The sequence below is a fragment of the Lissotriton helveticus genome, chromosome 2_1 (assembly GCF_964261635.1).
Source record: "Lissotriton helveticus chromosome 2_1, aLisHel1.1, whole genome shotgun sequence".
Classification (NCBI taxonomy): domain Eukaryota; kingdom Metazoa; phylum Chordata; class Amphibia; order Caudata; family Salamandridae; genus Lissotriton; species Lissotriton helveticus.
Window position 1 is genome coordinate 824,884,137 of NC_136059.1, and position 18,990 is coordinate 824,903,126.

Genomic DNA, 18,990 nt, shown 5'->3' on the forward strand with positions numbered 1-18,990 from the left:
GGCACTATTCCGTCTGTCCACTACTTAGTTCAGTTAATGCACCAAACACTAGGAACCGTCCCACTGTCAGAGTGTGAAATGTGTGCAGTTTGCCTTAATTCACCATATCTCCTAGTGGTGTGTTCCCGCAACGTTCCATACAGCTTCATCTACCCTTCTTTGTCACCTTGACAAAGCTAGGGATGAACCGCAGTGACAAGTCTAGAGCATAGGGCATTGTAGCTTTTGTTCAGTAAACTTCCTGCCTCAGCAGTTAGTCATCTCTACCAGCCTCTAGACTTCCTTATGCCTATCTTGTTTGACCAAAATTTGATTCAGAACTGACACAGCCCTGTGTTCTTCAGTTAAGAACTGTATTCACTGAGCCATCTAGCTTACCCAGTGAAGACGAGCCTCATGGTCTTGCCTCTGATCTCCGTCAGAGCCGAGTTAGAGTCTAGTTCCGACTCATCTCAAGTTTCTGCTTCCATCGTCAATGCTGCAGCAAATGCCTTCAGAGAGACCAAGCTGTGCCTTTACTGCCTTTACTGCAGTTTACTGGCTTCTTCTGGGGCCCCTTTCATGTTCAAAGGATCCATTGGGACATCCAGTCAGCGACATTTGTGCCCCTTGCAACTGCATCAGGTTTAGCAACCAGCTCTGGTGCCAACTTCTGTTCCGGCAGCACTTTTGCACCGATTCCTTTCACATAGATGCCAATGCGAACATCGCCAGAGGAAATACTGCCCATTCTGATATTCAACTCTTAGCCAAATTGACCTTGACTGAGATATTGCCTGGCTCTGACTGATATGGAGCTAACAGGCAATCCCTCTGATTCTGATACTTTGTCTTTAGCACGTTATAGGGCCTAAACTAAACGCATTCTTTTTGACGCTGACTTGTACAATGACAGTTATGACAAAGGGGATGAATATGTGCCACAATATGATTAGGATAACTGGTACAAAGAACTCCAAGATGCCAGTGGTTTGGATACCTCACCATATACTAGCCTTTTGTCGCCCCCTGGTTCTGCGATGGAGTAAAGCACCTCCTTCTCAGTTGTTATGCAGAGGGCTATAGAAGTCTTAAGACCTACAGCTCCCCATAGTAGAGGTGAAAATGAATGTTTTAACTGAGGTACTCCCGTCAGGTCAGGCCCATACAAAATCTCTACTGCTATTTAATTAGGCCCTTATGAACGCTGTTTTGGGCACTTGGCCTAACCCTTGTTAATAGTCCATCTGTTAACAGGCAGGCTGCTAGTCACTATCGTCCTGAACTATGTGACTTAGCCTTTCTTATGCAACATCAGTGCTAGAGTACTTGGTGGTACAAGCATCCGCCAGCAAAGTTAACCCCAATGCCTTCCCTACCACTCTGCTTGATTGCTAGTCGAAACAGAGACTGACATTTGGCAAGCAGATTTTCTCCTCTACAAGCTTTCATCTGAGGGCAGGAAATTCCGCTGTCACCTCTGCTGCTGCTCCAATGCCATCATTTGTTGTGATGAGATTTTTAAAATGTTTGCAACATATATTTCCACCAAAACCCTGTGTGATGCACAGTGGGTAAACTAGGTGGGTGATCAGCTCTTTGTATGATATTCCAGAGAAAAGAAGTGCCAAGCAGTGCAAAAATGTGTCATCTCCATATAAAATGTTCCCTGCATAAAGGTCTTCTATGCACTGCCTAAGAAGCAGCCTCCAGAAGGCTCAAGTACTCATTACACCAGGGACAAAACATTTGTCATTGCTTTGACTTAGAGTGCCTGTCCTGGACATTTGTCAGGTGGCTACATGCGCATCGGTACACACTTTCACAAACCACTACTTCCTCGATTGTCAGGTCTGTATTAAAGGAGCATTCTGCCTGCTTGACCCTGCAGGTCTTTTTTGTATGAGCCAATTCACAGACCCACCGCCTTGAGAGGTACTACTATAATAACTAAAGGTGAGGAATCTACGCTGAGAAGTAACCATCAGAAGAACATGTTACTTACCTTTGATAATGCTGTTTCTGGTGGATAATCTGTAACATAAAGTGTATTTGTAAAGCCATCAGACCTGGTAACTCTGTCTAACCACAGATTCGTCACCAACCCTCCTGCCTCTTTGTTCTGTGAACGGGACTCTTTTTCCATCTAAAGGGTCCCAGATTAGAGATCTGTACACTGGTCATTCCAATCTGCAGTTTGGCTCTACGTCTCGGTGCTCAGACAGCCTAGGAAAGCACCTCATGTCAGTGCACATGGGTGGCACCTATATGCAGGTCTGCTCATCACTTCCGGAGCATAACTACTTCGTTGTGGAGCTATTGTGGAGCACAGGATTACTTTCCTAAAAGTTTACAGATCCAGTCTGTCGCCTAGGGTCTTTTCTCAAGGTGAGGTATTTGCTGTTGTTAGAGTATCCACCAGAAAGATCTTCATCGAAGGTATGTAACTTGTTCGTCTTCTAGAAGTGCATTTTTAGTGTTAATGGAAGCTATCTCCCCACCTCCTCGAGATAAGTTTTGAGACTAGACAAATGTTCAATGACTGAAATTCTGTCAAATGAATTCTAAAAATTAACAATTAAAACTTTAGTTGAGATGACGGGTATACTTTCAACAGCTAAACAATTTACTAGCCCAGTTTCCAGCTTCCGATGAGTACCTGTAACCTTGAGGGAGATCAGAGTGAATAAACACCCTTTTTCATTTTCCCACTACAGATGTTCTCGGAAGTTCAAAATAGGTAGTGTAGCCATCCAACCAGAAGGTATTACTCACTTCCCAAGATTCTTGAAGCCCAATAATGTCATATTCTTTTAAGAAATTATTCCATATAACATCCTCCTTTTTATTTCTCAACCCTGCAATGTTCCAGCTAAGTATTTTAAGTGAACCTGCTTCATTTGGTTTGCTTACTTGTGTCATATTTATTATGGGCTCCCCTTTTGTATCCTCCTCCTGCACTTGAATGAGAGGAACGATGGTAAGTCAACCATTGCCGTCCACCTCACTCAACAGTTCAAATCTATTTGCTATTTCCACCCCACTGGTGGCTGGACTTTTCCTTATGGTGCCCCCCACAACTAAAGGAGTTATAGGGGTCCTGCTCGCTAGGGAGAAATTCCCACTCTGCTTTGGTCTGATAGCCACTCTTTGCATATTTTCTCTCCATTGTGGCCCTAAAGGGGGAGGTAAACAGTTAGCCGTCTCAACCACTTTAGGAGGATAAAAAAGCCCCAGAAGAAATGCCTTTATTCTCCCTTTGTCACCACACTGAGAGACCTCAAATAACTAATCTGCGACATCCTTCATATCAAAATTTACAACAACGCAATCTCCCTCAATATTTTTATGACAATGGCCCACCCAGTCAACCCGTCTGGCCATTATAATGTGAGATGACACATTCAGGACCCCTCAGAATGTCTAGAACACCAAAATGTAACTTTGCACATTAACTCTCCTGTTTCACTAACATTCATCTTAAGAAGGGGTACCCCAGTTAGTACTGCTACCAATGGTGTGGCCTCCGGGGGCAGATGGAGCCTTACATGACTCCTCATACCATTCAGGTTGTTTGTGCCAGCTTTAGGCCTAACATCAGCTATCCTGTGAACTCCTGCGTTAGTCAACTGATTGGGATCTGTTTTGGCACCCTGGAGGGGTTCATTGAACTTCTGGGGGCCAAGACCAGAGGTACTAGCACCACTACCCTCGGGGGCAATCACCCTATCCTCATTTTGGTTTCTATTTTTACAAGAAGTTATACAATTTCCATTCTCGCCCTTCTCCTTCTCGATAGTATTTGAACAGGCCACCCCCTCCCATCCTCTCTCGTGATGTAACAGCTTCTTCATGATTCCATCAAACCCATATTTCATACAATTACTTAATTCCACTCTCAATGTCTCAAATAAAGTGTCAATATGGGTTAAAATTATATCCGTAGATGTAGATCCCAAATGAGAGGGCAGCCTATCCTCCATATTCAAGTGACTGCCAAATTACTGCTGGGAGACCGAGTCCCTTTTGTTCGAGCCACCCTTGTCTTTTTTTTTCTCCTCCTTTTCTTCACAGGTGCTACAAACCATTCCCTTGCAGAGATCACAGGCGCGTTTTCGCCAATCCCCAGAAACATTTCCTGGCCTAAGTTCTGCATAGCGTAATTTTCACGAATAGAGCCATGAGCCCTTCTGTAGTATCTGTAACAAGGTCAGTTTCTGAGGTACGTAAGGCTGCCAAAGGAGGGATATTTCCAACCACATTCGCCTCACCCATGCCCATCCCCAACTGGGCGTCTACATTGTGGATCACTGTAGTAATTGCCCCCACTGCACTAGTTAAATAAGACATTATGGTGGCACCGTTACAGGGGATCTTGGCTTTAGTTTTTCGCAAATCGTTTGAACAAGGCAATTTGCGCTTACCCATGTTGGCTTCCACACGTCAGAATGGTTGCCCAGCCTCTGTCAGTTACTGACGGGCGCAGGCGGGCACCCCACGCGCTTCCTGCGAAGCGGGAGCCGCGCTGTGATTTTAAAGCGCCTCCGAGCGCGGAGAGCAGCAGGAGCGCCTCCTGGCGCGAAGCAGTCTGGGAACCAAAGTCCCTGAAGCCCCCAGTGCAAACAAGCATTTACAATGCAATGGTTTCGCCTTTGGAAAAGTTAGAGCTATTGGCATTGCTCATGACATTTCTTTTTTTTTTTTTTACTTATAAATAAATGGCATTGTTATTTACTTTGCCAACAGCTTTCTCAGCCCACACAGCTCTCTCAGCCCACACAGCCCACACAGCCCACACAGCTCTCACAGCTCTCACAGCCCACACAGCTCTCACAGCCCACACAGCCCACACAGCCCACACAGCCCACACAGCTCACACAGCTCTCACAGCCCACACAGCCCTCACAGCCCACACAGCCCACACAGCTCTCACAGCCCACACAGCCCTCACAGCTCTCACAGCCCTCACAGCTCTCACAGCCCTCACAGCTCTCACAGCCCTCACAGCTCTCACAGCCCTCACAGCTCTCACAGCTCTCACAGCCCTCACAGCTCTCACATCCCACACAGCCCACACAGCCCACACAGCCCACACAGCCCACACAGCCCACACAGCTCACACAGCTCTCACTGCCCACACAGCTCTCACAGCTCTCACAGCCCACACAGCTCTCACAGCCCACACAGCTCTCACAGCCCACACAGCTCACTGTCACAGCCCACACAGCTCTCATAGCCCACACTATGCTGCTGTCTCTAAGAGAAGCACTTCCCAAATTCAAAACAGATCTCAGTTTCAGAGATTCATTCCCCAAATGCAACTACAGACATGTGCTTTCCCAAGGAAATATACTGCAAAAATAAAACAAGCATTTACAAGTGGGGCCGGAGACACGGACAGCGGGAGGGGGGGCAGGAACGGACAGCGGGAAGGGGGGCGGGAACAGGCACAGGCACAATCAAAAAGGCAGAAGGCAAGAAAAAACAAAACAAAGTTGTATCTGTTATTTTGGTGCAGGCTAGAACCCACTTGCATGAGCTAGCTGCACAAAGGCGGAGTCTCATTTCAGGCCTGGAGGGACTCCCTGCACAGGGAGGGAGACTGGGGACAGGCCTGGAGGGACTCACTGCACACAGAAGGAGACTGCGGACAAGCATGGGGGGGACTCACTGCACACAGAGGGAGACTGAGGACAAGCCTGGAGGTTTAGAAAAGGTTAGAAACTGCGCAGAGTATCTCTCTCGGACTTCTGTGTAACTGGAGCTTCGCAAAAAATGGGCAACATAGGAAAGCAAACATTAGCAAAGCCAATCCATCTAGCGTTGGGTTCCAGGCTTTGGGTTTGGTTAATAGTTGTTCTGTATTGCCATCGATTGCATAAAACGCCGCCGTGGAAGTTGCCAGGCCTTCACTAATATTTAAAAAAAATATAAACACGCATTTTTTCTCTAAACAAACACAGTGTCAAAGTGGCCCCTGAGGGGGTGCTACTTTGTGTGTGGATGTGTTCATTTTGACAGGGTTTGCTTTTGCCCTCGCTCAGGATGCAGTAAGCCAATGGCTGAAGTGGGCTGGGCCAGGGGGTTCAAATCAGCGAGCAGAAGAGAAGTGTGAATGGCACAACAGCAGACCAATGGGTGAAGAGGGCTGCCTGAACGCCCTATAAGTAAGAGCGAAATATATGATATTACTAGAACGAGAAGATCTTGGTTCACACCACACCTGAAAAACAAACAATAGATGAGGCTTCCTCAAATATGGTAGTCCAAAATCGTCGCAATGTATCCTCTTCCGATGACCTGCAACTACTACAATTGATGTGCCCTACAGAGACGTGTCAGCAACGACCCTTGCACTGCAAACGAAACCCTGCTAGCTGCACGATTAATGCACGCGCTCAGCGTACTCTGAATGCGGAGTACACTCTTGTACTCCCTCGCTGCACTGTACACCCCCTACGGCACTCCTCAATTGCACTTTACTACATCACCGGAGCACAAGAGGTGCCTGCTGCGTTCGAAAATCATGCACCCGTGCTGCACTTTACATACTGCACCCTCAAACATTATTTGTTGCACTTTAAATGGACGCACTGTCCCTCTGGGTGAGGACCTGGCTCCCTTCTCACATCACTTTACTCGAATACACCCTTCTGTACGTAAGGGCACCTATGTCAGCTGCGCGTTATTCAGTAACTTATTTAAACGTACACCCTGCAGCACGTTCAAAGCACATTACTCATTTGATTTTCACTTTAAATTCACACACTAATTCAATTTAAGCTCGTGCACAATCACTGGACTTTAAATCCATTTACCCGGGTCATTGTGTGTACAGATGTTGCCTGCACTTTAACTCATTCCAACCGTGAATACTATACTAGACAACACCGCTGCACTTCGGATGAACACGTTAGCACACATTACGCGGTACGCTTATAGTGTGAAGCCGAAGTGCAGGGAATCCCTTTCCTTCCACTGCACTTTAAAGGACATTTTTTCGACTAAAGTCTCCTAAACGGTCCAGTGGCATTTCGAGATCACACCCATATGCACTTTGCTATTTATTAATAGGTTGCCGAATGTATTTAAGGATTAACCGCCCCAACTTTATCAGCTCCACTTTCACTTATTTATTTCCCCTCTTCATATTTTTTTTTAGGTGTGGGGGGGGGGGGGGTAGCCTAACGGCCAAAACTGTTGACTTTGAATCTGAAGAACCGTGTTGGAGTCTCAGCGTTGGCACAGCGTCCTGTGATTCTGGGCAAAACACTCACTCTCCCTGTAGCTAAAAAAAATGAATGTGTCCTTGACTGTGTAATGTAGCTGGTGCTCATGTAAAGCGCTCCGATACCTTCAGGTCGAGTTCATGCTTTATAAACCTGCAACAAAAAACAGTTCTTGCAGCGAGACTTTGGACACCACTTGTCTGCTATGCAGGGAATACAAGCTTCAGGTCACACTCAACATCCAGACCCTCTCCACGTTACATTTTACATTGCACTTTCAATGACTATCCCCGCCCAATGCACTTTACAGCGGTAGTTACGGGTGGCACTTTGAAGGGATATACCCGGGACCTCCACAGAGCTTTGCACTGGTGGTTACAGGCGGCACTGAATGGACATCGCCGCACAACCCTCCAACCCCAAAGACACAGCACTTCACTCCAGTAGTTATGGCGGCACTTTAAATATTGCTGCTGTTAAAGCTTTGACTCCGCCCTTCAGACCTGAACTTTGACGTCACACACCACTCCACAGCACTCGGGGTCGTGCTCACTTTACACCTGCAGTGAGGCCAGCCGCACCCTGTTTAGTGGGCACTGGTCCCTATATGGCAATTTCATGTGTTTCACGACAACCACTGTACACCACACCGTGACCTCGGGAGAGCTGGGCCTCCAGGCTGCGTCCCTCCCAGGCAAGAACCGAAAGCCCCCCCTGGGCCTGCTGCTGCCTGACAGGAAGACCCAGATCCACCCGACATGCTCTAACAGCTACCTGAAACCTCAGGGTGTCGCCGCAAGAAAATACTGTGCACGCTGCTTTGCTGCATTATGCAAAAGTAAAACGCATTATGCACCAAGTACAGGTACATAGGTTTACTAGTATATTGTTTTATGCGTTACAAAGCCACATTACCTTTTAGGAGAATATGGCACACAGTGTATAAAATATAGAATGGGTAGATGATGCGCATGCGTGCTCGGCGCCGATCATGTATTTTATAAGTCTAACCCATGTACGTAATGCAAGGGGGGGGTGGAGTGTTGGAGGTACAGTGTGAATTCTGTTTTTAAAGCCACACAGCATATTGTCAACATTACCACAAAGATACAAATACAATATCACAAATAATGTGTTCGTGAATAAAGGGGCATTAAAATCTATATATCAGCGTGCATTAAAACATGTTTTTCGGGCACACGGACAGGGGTGGGGCAGGAACAGACTGCGGGGGGGGGGGCGGGAAGGCACGGCGCCGATCATGTATTTTATAAGTCTAACCCATGTACGTAATGCAAAGGGGGGGGGGGGGGGTGGAGTGTTGGAGGTACAGTGTGAATTCTGTTTTTAAAGCCACACAGCATATTGTCAACATTACCACAAAGATACAAATACAATATCACGAATAATGTGTACGTGAATAAAGGGGCATTAAAATCTATATATCAGCGTGCATTAAAACATGTTTTTCGGGCACACGGACAGGGGGGGACGGGAACAGACAGCGGGAGGGGGGGGCGGGAAGGCACGGCGCCGATCATGTATTTTATAAGTCTAACCCATGTACGTAATGCAAAGGGGGGGTGGGGGTGGAGTGTTGGAGGTACAGTGTGAATTCTGTTTTTAAAGCCACACAGCATATTGTCAACATTACCACAAAGATACAAGGTCGGCCGCGGAATGGCCAAAACAAACCTGGACGCCCAAAAAAAAATAAACCCCGCCCACGGCCGCGATGACGATATGAAAAGGGTGGAGAGGGAAAGAATCGTCGGGAACGCCCACCAATCGCCTTGGGAAATGACGGTCAGTTCTCTCTTCCAATGGCTAGCCTCCATTTATGGAGCTAGCCAATGGAAGAGAGAGGCTGAACTAAAGCACACAGTGTAACTCAAAAGATTTCGACCTGCGCCGAAAAGCTGCGCGGCGCAGCTTTTCGCCAGGTCGAAACCTAAAAAAGTGGCGTCCACACTCTTCTCTCACAGACAATGAACGGATGGTGCCACGAGTGTTCTGCTCTCTGTAATATACCTTTAAAACTCTTGCTACAGTTTGCATGCGCTTTAGGGGAAGGAAGCACTGATTTTCAATGCAAACTGAGTTTGGCTCAGATGTATAGGTCCTGTCTGATCTCTCCAATCTTGCCGCGCCTTCCCTAACAAGTGCTGAGTCTTCTCCACACTCTCTGCCTTAATTGCCGCCATTTGTATAGTGGGCTTTATCACATTGGAGTTGTACAACACCAAATTGGGAGCACCACTGGGAGCACTTTGTTCCATGACAGTGTGCATAAAGTATTTGTGGTCCTGACCTGTATTGGAATACTGCAAAGATTAAGAATCTGCAAAAAGTATACAGTATGCATCACAGCCAGCATTACCAAATACATTTAACCCTAATGGTATGCAACTTTCTCTTCTTTGGCAACGTACCTTTCATTCACAATTATTTTGAATATCCCCTATATTAAACTGGGAATCCTGAGTAAGGTGTATATATATATATATATATATATATATATATATATATATATATATATATATATATATATATATATATATATATATATATATATATATATATATATATATATATATATATATATATACACACACACACACACAATATACTAAATTCCATTTACACTGTATTGCAGCTATTTTGTATGTGCTAGAAAGACTGCTATTGCTAGTAGGCACTTCAACTCCACCCCACCATTCATTTTACCTAGATTCCTTACCACTCATTAGCATGAGGGAGCCCTCGTCAGTCCTCCTGCTCCATTCCATACTCAATACAGGAAAACAATATTTAAAGCGCTCTCAGCAGAAACAAAATAATCTCATTCCACAGAATCAAACACATGAGTTGAGTGAGCAGCACAAAATATGGATAGCTTACTGTCTAGAGACCATGTCAAAGTGTGAAGACCACAGAAAAAACTATATGGCCAATGTATACAAGCTAGTGGACAATGGAAAGACGTTAGGCTCATATTATGTTAGGTGAAGGACCTTATGATCTACTGTTTCTAAAGGACAACTTGAAAAAATTAAGGCTTTTATAATTTTTATTTTTATTTTATAATATTTGTATTTATAAAGTGTGAACCAGACTCAATTATTGTCAAGGCACTACACTTAAGAACTGTTGGGTACCTAAGAATATTCTTGATATACAGAAGAAGAGTTTCCTTAGGTTTCACTAAAGCACCAGGGCATCTCATGAGACAGTCCAAGGTCTCTGACAAACATGAACATTAGAAGAGTTTCATTAGGTTTAACTTTAGACGGGACAATTTAGAAGTTACATATCATATACAATTTTTTGACTTAACAAAAAGATGTCAAGAATCAGGTAAATAATTCACCTGCTCCAATGCTGTATGATTCTCAACGGTATAAAGCACCTAGACCTAGTGTCTGTCCGTGGCTATGCAGAAAATTACGTCTCTGCTCATTCAGGCTGCAGGATTTTTTTCTGTGTGTTAAGCAGCTGTAGTACATCAGGACACCAAATTGGTGTTGTGCTGGGATCGCAAATCCATTTAGTAGTAGTGGATAGCCATGGACGAGCTGTTACCACTTACCAAGAGCCATCACCAAACTGGTAGTGTTATGCTCTTATTGCCCAGAACTTAAATAATGATATGATAATGATCCAATGGGGCCACTCCTCTTTTTATGATGTTTTCTGTGGGAAGTTTGGTTGAAACAGGCACTTCTGCAAGTGGCCTAGAGGTCTTGACATAGTTATTGATATTGCAGGGAATATGCCTGCCTACATGTAGTGGGTCGACGGGACCTATGGCCTCGTTGTGGCAGATTACATCAGTGCACACCAAAGCACAAGGACATCGCACGAAGGTAGCCCAAGGTCTAGCAAAATTAACATCAGCATGCTGCCCATGTATCGCATACCACATGCCCCACCGAGAACCCCTGGTGTTAGCTTAGACAACTGTCTGTGGCTCCTGGGCTACCATTTTGCCATTAGGGGCAAGGAATTGGCCTTGTTTAACACCCATCTCTCCCAGGCTTCTAAACCGGATGTACCTTTCTTCACAACATCACATGCTTGAACCCCTAGCTGCCATATCAGTGAAAACTCACTAGCATCTAACGGTCATCAGCACCCAAGGTATGGTCCTACCAAGTCTTGAGTGTCAACTGTAATGACTATTGTTGCAGCCAAGTTGTCACTGGATGTCTTCAGAGAAACTGGTGATTGCTGAGTGAAGAACAAGTTCCATGGGGATTTGGGAGCATGAAAACCCAAGGTAAAGATTGTACCAGTTGTATTTTCGGCTAAATGATGTCCAGATAAGCACCCTAAGATCCTGTAGTTTGTGCACTTCAAAAAGGAAAACACTTGAATATTGAGGTTTTAAAATTGGTAAGGTTGAAACTTTGACTCTGATCCTTCCTATTAGAGGTTATGAGCAAGGCAATAAAGATCATGTCAGGCCACACCACTTCTTGAGTTAAAAAACTCTTATCGGGACAAACCGATCTTGGTGGCCAAGAAAATATTTGTGTCTGTGTTATTGGAACCCTTGTGGTATTACTTTAGTATCCTAAACCTTCTAAAAAATGCAGCATACTGTGAGTGTCTGAAGCTTTTGGCTGATACATTAACAAAAATCACAGCTGTGAGCAATTTTCCAGTTATTAACAAAGAATATGTAAAGGTAAATTATGGCCAGATCATATACTGGATATGCATCACATGTCGGGTAGTGAGCAAGAAAATATGAAAATCAAACCAGGCCACTTCCTGGGTGAGCAAAGTTGTGTTAATCAGTGCACTTAACTTCACATCAACAGCATAGGTGGAGTGCCTTCATGGCAGAGGAGTTTTACTTGGAGCAACCAGTACACCTCAACCAGTACACCTTGCTTAAATTTTTAAAGTGCCCATATCTATGTAGAACGTTAGGATGCATTACCGACAATGTCATATGTTGATTTAAAGACACATTACAAAGTGAGCAGAACACCATTTACAATAAGGAGCTATTCATTCCCTTCTAAGTCACAAATGATTTCTGTTGCATTTTAAAAAGATCTTTAAAACAATTCAATGTTAGGGAAAAGATATTGATTTACCTGGAAAATCCTGTTAACCAGGTCAAGCATTGGTATGTTTTATAAATTCACCGTACAGCCATCCCACCTTCTCGACGAGTTACGCATGACTTTTCATTGCATGCGGACAGTCCAAGTAAAATGGTGAATAAGGTAACAGAGAAGGTGCATGGCAGAGGAGTTTTACTTGGAACAACTCTGTTTTTATGTTAATAGACATCCCTGGTCATTTATGGTTTACTCACTGTGCTTTAATACTTACTGGCCCCTTTCGATACCTCTCTTTAAATGGACCTACTTTGTGAGATTTTTTCGTTCAGTGTTAAATACTTGTTTTTAGGCATTGTCTATACGCAGTTTCAGCTGTCTGTAGGCATTCAAATTATTTCCAGCACATGTCACACACTTGGAATGGGTTTGGGGGTCAGCCCCCTACTTATGGCTGAATGACTTTGCTGTCTTTCTCAATTGTTTCTTCTTCATTCAGTGACTTTCCCTCCCGCACTGGTGTTTGTTCTACCAAGCCATATTTCAGTACCTGTTTTCTGGTTGAGTGAATTGTATCCTTCCACTACATACATGGCCATCTGAAATGTTAGAACTGTAAATTAAAACAGTCCAAGGCATGGTTATGTGTGTGGCATGATGCCGCCGGACGCATTGGTGGCCATTTTGGAATGGGGTTTGTGTTATAGAAAACAAGATAGCCTGCCCTATGTGCAATTGGCAAAGAGCACTGGGAAAGCGAGTAGCTCATATCTTTAGTGCCTCGCCTTATTGGCTTTGCTGTGCGTGTTTACTTCTACTTTCTGATTGCTTTCTGTAAATGTGTGTTGAAGATTTGATATCACACTTTTTAAACCTCTTTTTTATTGTTCTTAATTTACATCATATCTTTAATCAAGAGCTAAATGTTGGTTACATATTAGCATTCATACATTTCAATTTGGGATGACGTTTTTTATCACACAGTTGATCAGGGAAGTTCTATAAAGTGTAGAAAATAAGAAACATTTCTGTTTACAAATGTAGGTGTAATTCCTTATGAACTTTACTGAGGCTTGCAAGCATGATGTTTGTGACTATTCAAGCATGCATGTGCATTTATAAACGTTTCCCAGTGCTAGCATTTCTTATTGTAGTGGCACATGGTCTGATTTGAACACTTTTTCTTTGCACAACTCACCTATTTTTCTGCGCTCTGACCTAATACAATTGTTTACCTGGTGAGTAGGAGAAATTTGTTTAATGGAAATCCAGATAGGTGGGTATTAGAGGCCATATCACCCATTCTTTGTGCTTCTACGGTTTCTGCCCAGATAGACATCCTAGGAGTACAAACAATTGGCATATAAAGTACTGTGGGTACATGAGTAAGTACATGCAATTTACTTCACAGTGGTGGCAAGAACAGCACCTACAGAAACCCTCCCTGTGAATTTTGAAAATCAAAATTGGGTAATATAATGGAGATGCCTGCAGTACAGCAGTAACTGATCAAAGTAGAGGAAATTGGACATGATTAAACAAACATCTTATGGGCACATGAGATATTTATTTTGTCAAAATCCTCTGTTGTATATATCATTTATGGGGGTTAGAGCATGCAGTGAAATTTAGCAGGTGTTAACTTTTTAAATGTTTAATTTCAAATGCAGAGGGATTCTGGTGAACCAGCATAGAATATGCTCATTCAGGAAAAGACACTCAAATATGTAGATAATAAGGAGATTATAAGACTGAACGAGATGTATTGATAAAATATGATTATAAAGTATTATTGCATACCCTCAGATGAATTACACAAGCACGAATGAGAATGAAGTTGACTCTGTGTTGAACTAGAAGGGTACTGCGTGATGATGTGGTTCCACGGGACATAGAACTGCTTTTCAGTGTTTTTCATCCCATGTTCTGGTTATGGAAACAATGGTGTGGGAGTGAATCCCCCACTATGAAGATTTCCTCGAGTCATTGATCACCAGGCTTTATATAGTGATAAGTAATTGATATTTCCAAGTACCTCAGCCCTGGTTGTCTCATCTATCTAAATTTTATTTGAGTTTGTACAACAAGTGCAATTCTTATTAGCAGTGACAAAAAATGTTTTATTTTTGCCCTCAGGTGGCGAAACTATAGATGAATGTGGATTAAAATTCTTTTTGGCTGTGCGACTTCACACATTTCTCTCAACTTCGCTTCCGCCAGCTTATCGAGCCCAACTTCTTCACCAAGGTAAACTTATTTTTTTTTCTAAGCAAAACTAAATTCAAACATTTCTTTCAAAATGATCCTTGATTTTGCTATGAGTGGGCTAAAGAACAATCATAATACTCTACACTCTTACTCTTTTCTAATCTAAGTTTGTGTATTCCTGCTAGACAGGTGGGTGAGAACAGGAATACATTCCAAAGGTAGCAAAACAGAAAGACACCTGTCTGGTACCCCATTATGCCTGCGTTTCTTGACAGTTCGATTTTATCTAGCTAATGATATGGATAGGATTCTTGTTTTCTAGTGCTTAGCAAATATCTAAGGAGAGTCACAGTCCGAAACTGCTTTTCTTCTCTATCATCTTCCTTCAGCTCTGGTAGCTTATGAAGCAACACTCCATTTTTAAGTCCTATATTGCACAATCTGACATTTTCAGTTGCAGAACCTCTTATTTTCTGCATCAGGTGTTTTGGAAACTTTCATCATATGCATATTTGTTATCAGTGTGCTACCACTCGTACAAGGTCACTCTGGGCTCCCTGGTTGCTTCTAGAAAAAGGTTATATTAAACCATAAAGAGATATTGGATTTCATTATCAAGAAAGAATCAAGAGGTTAATAGAAGGTCATGGCTACCAACCATCCTTTCTCCTTGTAAGGTATCCAGCCATCTGGCCCAGTGATGCTCTGCCTTCCTTATGAAAATCCCCTCCACTGGTTATATGCAAGTGGAGAAGTAACCCATGGGAAAGGTGCAAAACCATATTCCCACTGGTGTTGGATAAGTTATTCCCAACCCATTGTTCTAAGATGGATGACATATACCCCTAAGCAGCTGTGGAACAGGGGACATAGTTTCCACCCACTCTCGTCTGAAGATTTGTACCAGGGAGTTGAGCCATCTCCATTTATGGGCTACCTATCACAGTTCTATTTTGCTCAGGAAGGCCCATCTCCTGACATATTTTGAGAGAGATTGCACTTATGAATCAAAGGGAAAAATGAGACAAAAGAAATTAAATAATCCACACTCTTTATTTGAACATATCACCAAACTCTTCTAAGTCAAAAGAGGTACAAGAAGAAATGGAAGCACTGAAAAACACTGGCACAATCTGCCCAAGGCTCATTGGACAAGTTGTGGCTCCATCCAATTTAAACGTCTCCCAGCACAGCAGGAACATCTATTTAAGGAGGACATAATTCTGCCAGCTTCCCTTCTGGTCCACTCCCAGGATGACTGAGAAGAATTGCCACTTATCTCCTAGACAATAGCACCAGACTCTGTGGAGCTGCTCCCAGTCTCCACAAATTTGCTTCTTCATGGACTCTTCCCTGTCTGTTACTTTCTCAGAAGTTGTGGACCTCAATATGGACAGAGCAGATTTATCTGAAATCCTTGAATGTGGAACAGCCAGATCACAAGTTACCAAACCACAACCAGCATTCCTCAAATCCAACTGCAGGTCTACTCAATCTTTTATTACATGTTTTGAGCAATAAAGTGAAGGCTACGGAGCCACCTTCAACCCCCTCCCCCGCCCATTTTTAGAGCAGCCCCTCTGCATTATTGTACTTTTTCTGAAATCCCTGGAGCAGCTACCAAATGCTTCAATGCAGCTCTTAAGGCCAGAGGACTTACCTAACGTCCTGATCTCCATCCCTGCTGCTACTGGTGATTCCACCGCAGCTTCCAGCACCCTGTTAGATCTCACCATTTCCAAATGGGCCTTCAGCGTTGGGTGATACACGTGGATCTAATTGTTAGGTTCCCTCACATTGGATGACTCGAATTGGGAACCCAGAAACCTGTATTTAGTCCTATAACACTGACAAATATGGTGCTATCTTGGCCAAGGCTTCATTGGCATTGCCCACCGAGACATAAGCGCACCTTCTAGAAAGCAATTGCACCCATGCCTTGTTAGCTACAACATCTACCCTAACAAGGCTAACCCTTCCATAGAACCTCAGGTTCTATTGAAGGCAGTGGAGATTTAGCAAATACCTTTCCTGGGCTTGTCAAAAATTGGTACTGAGCTACAGTCTTTGGTGGTAAAGGTGAGTTCCTTGAATGATAAAGCAACATCCTTTTATTGACAAGGAACACATAATAGTTAAGGTTGCTACATCATCACTCCATTATGATCATCTTGGGGCACTATTTTTGGCATGAGAATGACCATTACACCTCCTCTCTCATAGATTATGTTAAGAAATATTAGGTGTTCGTGCTAAACTTCCTCTTTGCTGTCTCAAGAAGTTCACTGCACTCTAGGGTGGAAGGGACAGGGTTTTTCTTCAGTACCATAACTGGACCCAGATAAACACAAGAACAGCTATGTTGTACATCTTCTACTGCCTCTCTCAGCCAGGCTGGCCCCGGCAGTGCCCCAAGGACTTTTACAGGAGGTTGAGGCACTCCTCCATGTAGGACCAATTGAGTCAATCTTGCCCAGACAATTGAGGGGAGGCAGGAATATATATCTCCCATTATTTCCTTGTAAGAAATAAGGGGTGGCACTAACTGCCGAATTTAGATTTCGGTGCACCGAGGTGTTCCATCCCTCAGCAGAAATTCAAGATGGTGCAGGTGCAGGTGCTGGCTCCCATCCTTAATGAATACCTCTGCTCAGCAGATGTATAGAGTGTATCCTTATCTTTTAGGAACACAGGAAGTATCTCTTTTGCATTGTTGTTTCATGGTAGGAATTCAGCACTATCAATACTGCACACTGCCATGCGGTCTTAACACAACCCTTCAAGGTCTACATCAGTATCTTGGCCCCAGTGGAAGCTGTTCAGGATCAGCAGATGGTCCGCTGCTATCTTTGCCCAGATGACTGTCTCATCAAGGCATTCTAAAGGGAAGACCAGAGTCTAGTCTGTTCTGGTATGGAACACTTTAAGCCAGACTGTGTTTAGATTTTATATCTCACTGGAGTACTCCCAAATCTTCCTCAATTCCTTCCAGGAGAGTTCAGTTCATAGGGCCAGATCTGGATTCTAGCCTGACAACACCCTTCCTTCCTTCCTGCAGAGAGGACAATGGCATGTTCTGAGCACTTCTGGAACATAAAAGCTCTCAGTCTTATTGTACTAGAGACTTCTAGGACTGCAATACATCCGTTTAGTGTACTTCGCCATACAGAGCTCCAGATACTGTCCCTACAAATCAATTTTTGATACATAGGGCCAGATACTGGACTACCAGTCAAAACTCCTTTAAGTCCTTATGATCATTGATCCAAATCGAGCAACAGTGGGCACTGGCCATTAATTTGATGGGCTGCACCTTCCTCCTGCCTCGTCCACAGCTCATGGACATGCAAGGTACGGCTGGGAGGCATATTGCAGGTAACTCTGGACAAATAAGTGTAATCCCTTCACAGAAACTTGTTGGAGAGGCAGGCAATTGTCTCAGCTTTGAAAGTCTTCCACACAGTAGTGAGGTCCAGAATAGTAATCCACAGCCCTCTTCCTCGTTGGGTTACAAGGTGGCACCAATTTCCTTTAGCCCTTTTAGCTTAGAGTGGTTCTGTGAGAACTCATTTTAAGCATTTCTCTGTCTTTGCAGAATTGCAAAAACGGTTCTTTTATCGTCGTAGTCTGCATCTCACTAACACTCATTGCTGATGTAATTGCTAGTTGAATTGCGACCTGTAAATATATGTACCTTTCTACTGCTTTATGGATTGGCTCAAATTAACTTCTAATCAATTGTGAGGACAGTGTAACTGGCACATAATTGGAGGATATTGGAGGAACTTTGAAGATGCCTTTTGTGAATTCCTTGATCAGTCTATCAGCGCTGTGATGGTTTGACGGAATCCCTCAGAAAGCACATAATGACTGCAATATGGACCTTATTAGAGATATGTTTTAGACCTGACTGAGCGGGAACGGGTATGTGGGTGTGGGTGTGTGTGTTTGTGTGTGTGTATTAGTGAGTGAGTGGGTGTATGTTGTGTATGGCTGTGCGGTTGAGCAAGTGGATGTGTTACTGGTAAATGGGTGAGTAACTGGGTAAGTGAAAGGTAGTATAGGTGAGTGATGGGGTAATTGAGTGACTGTATGGTTGAGTGATTATATGGGAGAGTGGTTAAGGGTGAGTGTGTTTTATAGGTGAGTGAGTAAGTGTTAGTATCCATTTGAGTGTGTGTGTGTGTGTGTGTGTGTGTGTGTCTGTCTGTATGGGTGATTAAGTGACTGTGTGATTGACGTTATGGGTGAGTGACTAGGTGTGTGAGTAGCTCCATAGTTGACTGTCAGTGTGTGAGTGGCTGTATGGGTGTACACGTGGATTTATCAGGGGCTGTATTAGTGAGTTGGTGTATGAGTGGTTGTATGTGTGACTGGTGTATGTGGGTGTAGACCTATGAATCAGTGAGTAGGTGTGTAAGTACTGGTATAGGTGTGTCAATGGTTTTGAGAATGCTAGTGTAGTGGGTGGATGAAAGGTTATATTGACGTGTGAGTGG

General features: G+C 43.8%; 1 protein-coding gene across 4 annotated transcripts in view; it reads left to right on the plus strand.

Moving 5' to 3' along the window:
* DMXL1 (Dmx like 1) overlaps window positions 1–18,990 on the plus strand; it is a 2,287,446-nt gene that overhangs the window by 937,957 nt on the left and 1,330,499 nt on the right. For all 4 annotated transcript variants that reach the window (XM_078675553.1, XM_078675555.1, XM_078675552.1 and 1 more), the window contains one exon: window positions 14,420–14,530. In XM_078675553.1, coding sequence (XP_078531679.1) covers window positions 14,420–14,530 — 111 coding nt within the window. The remainder of the gene's footprint in view (window positions 1–14,419; window positions 14,531–18,990) is intronic.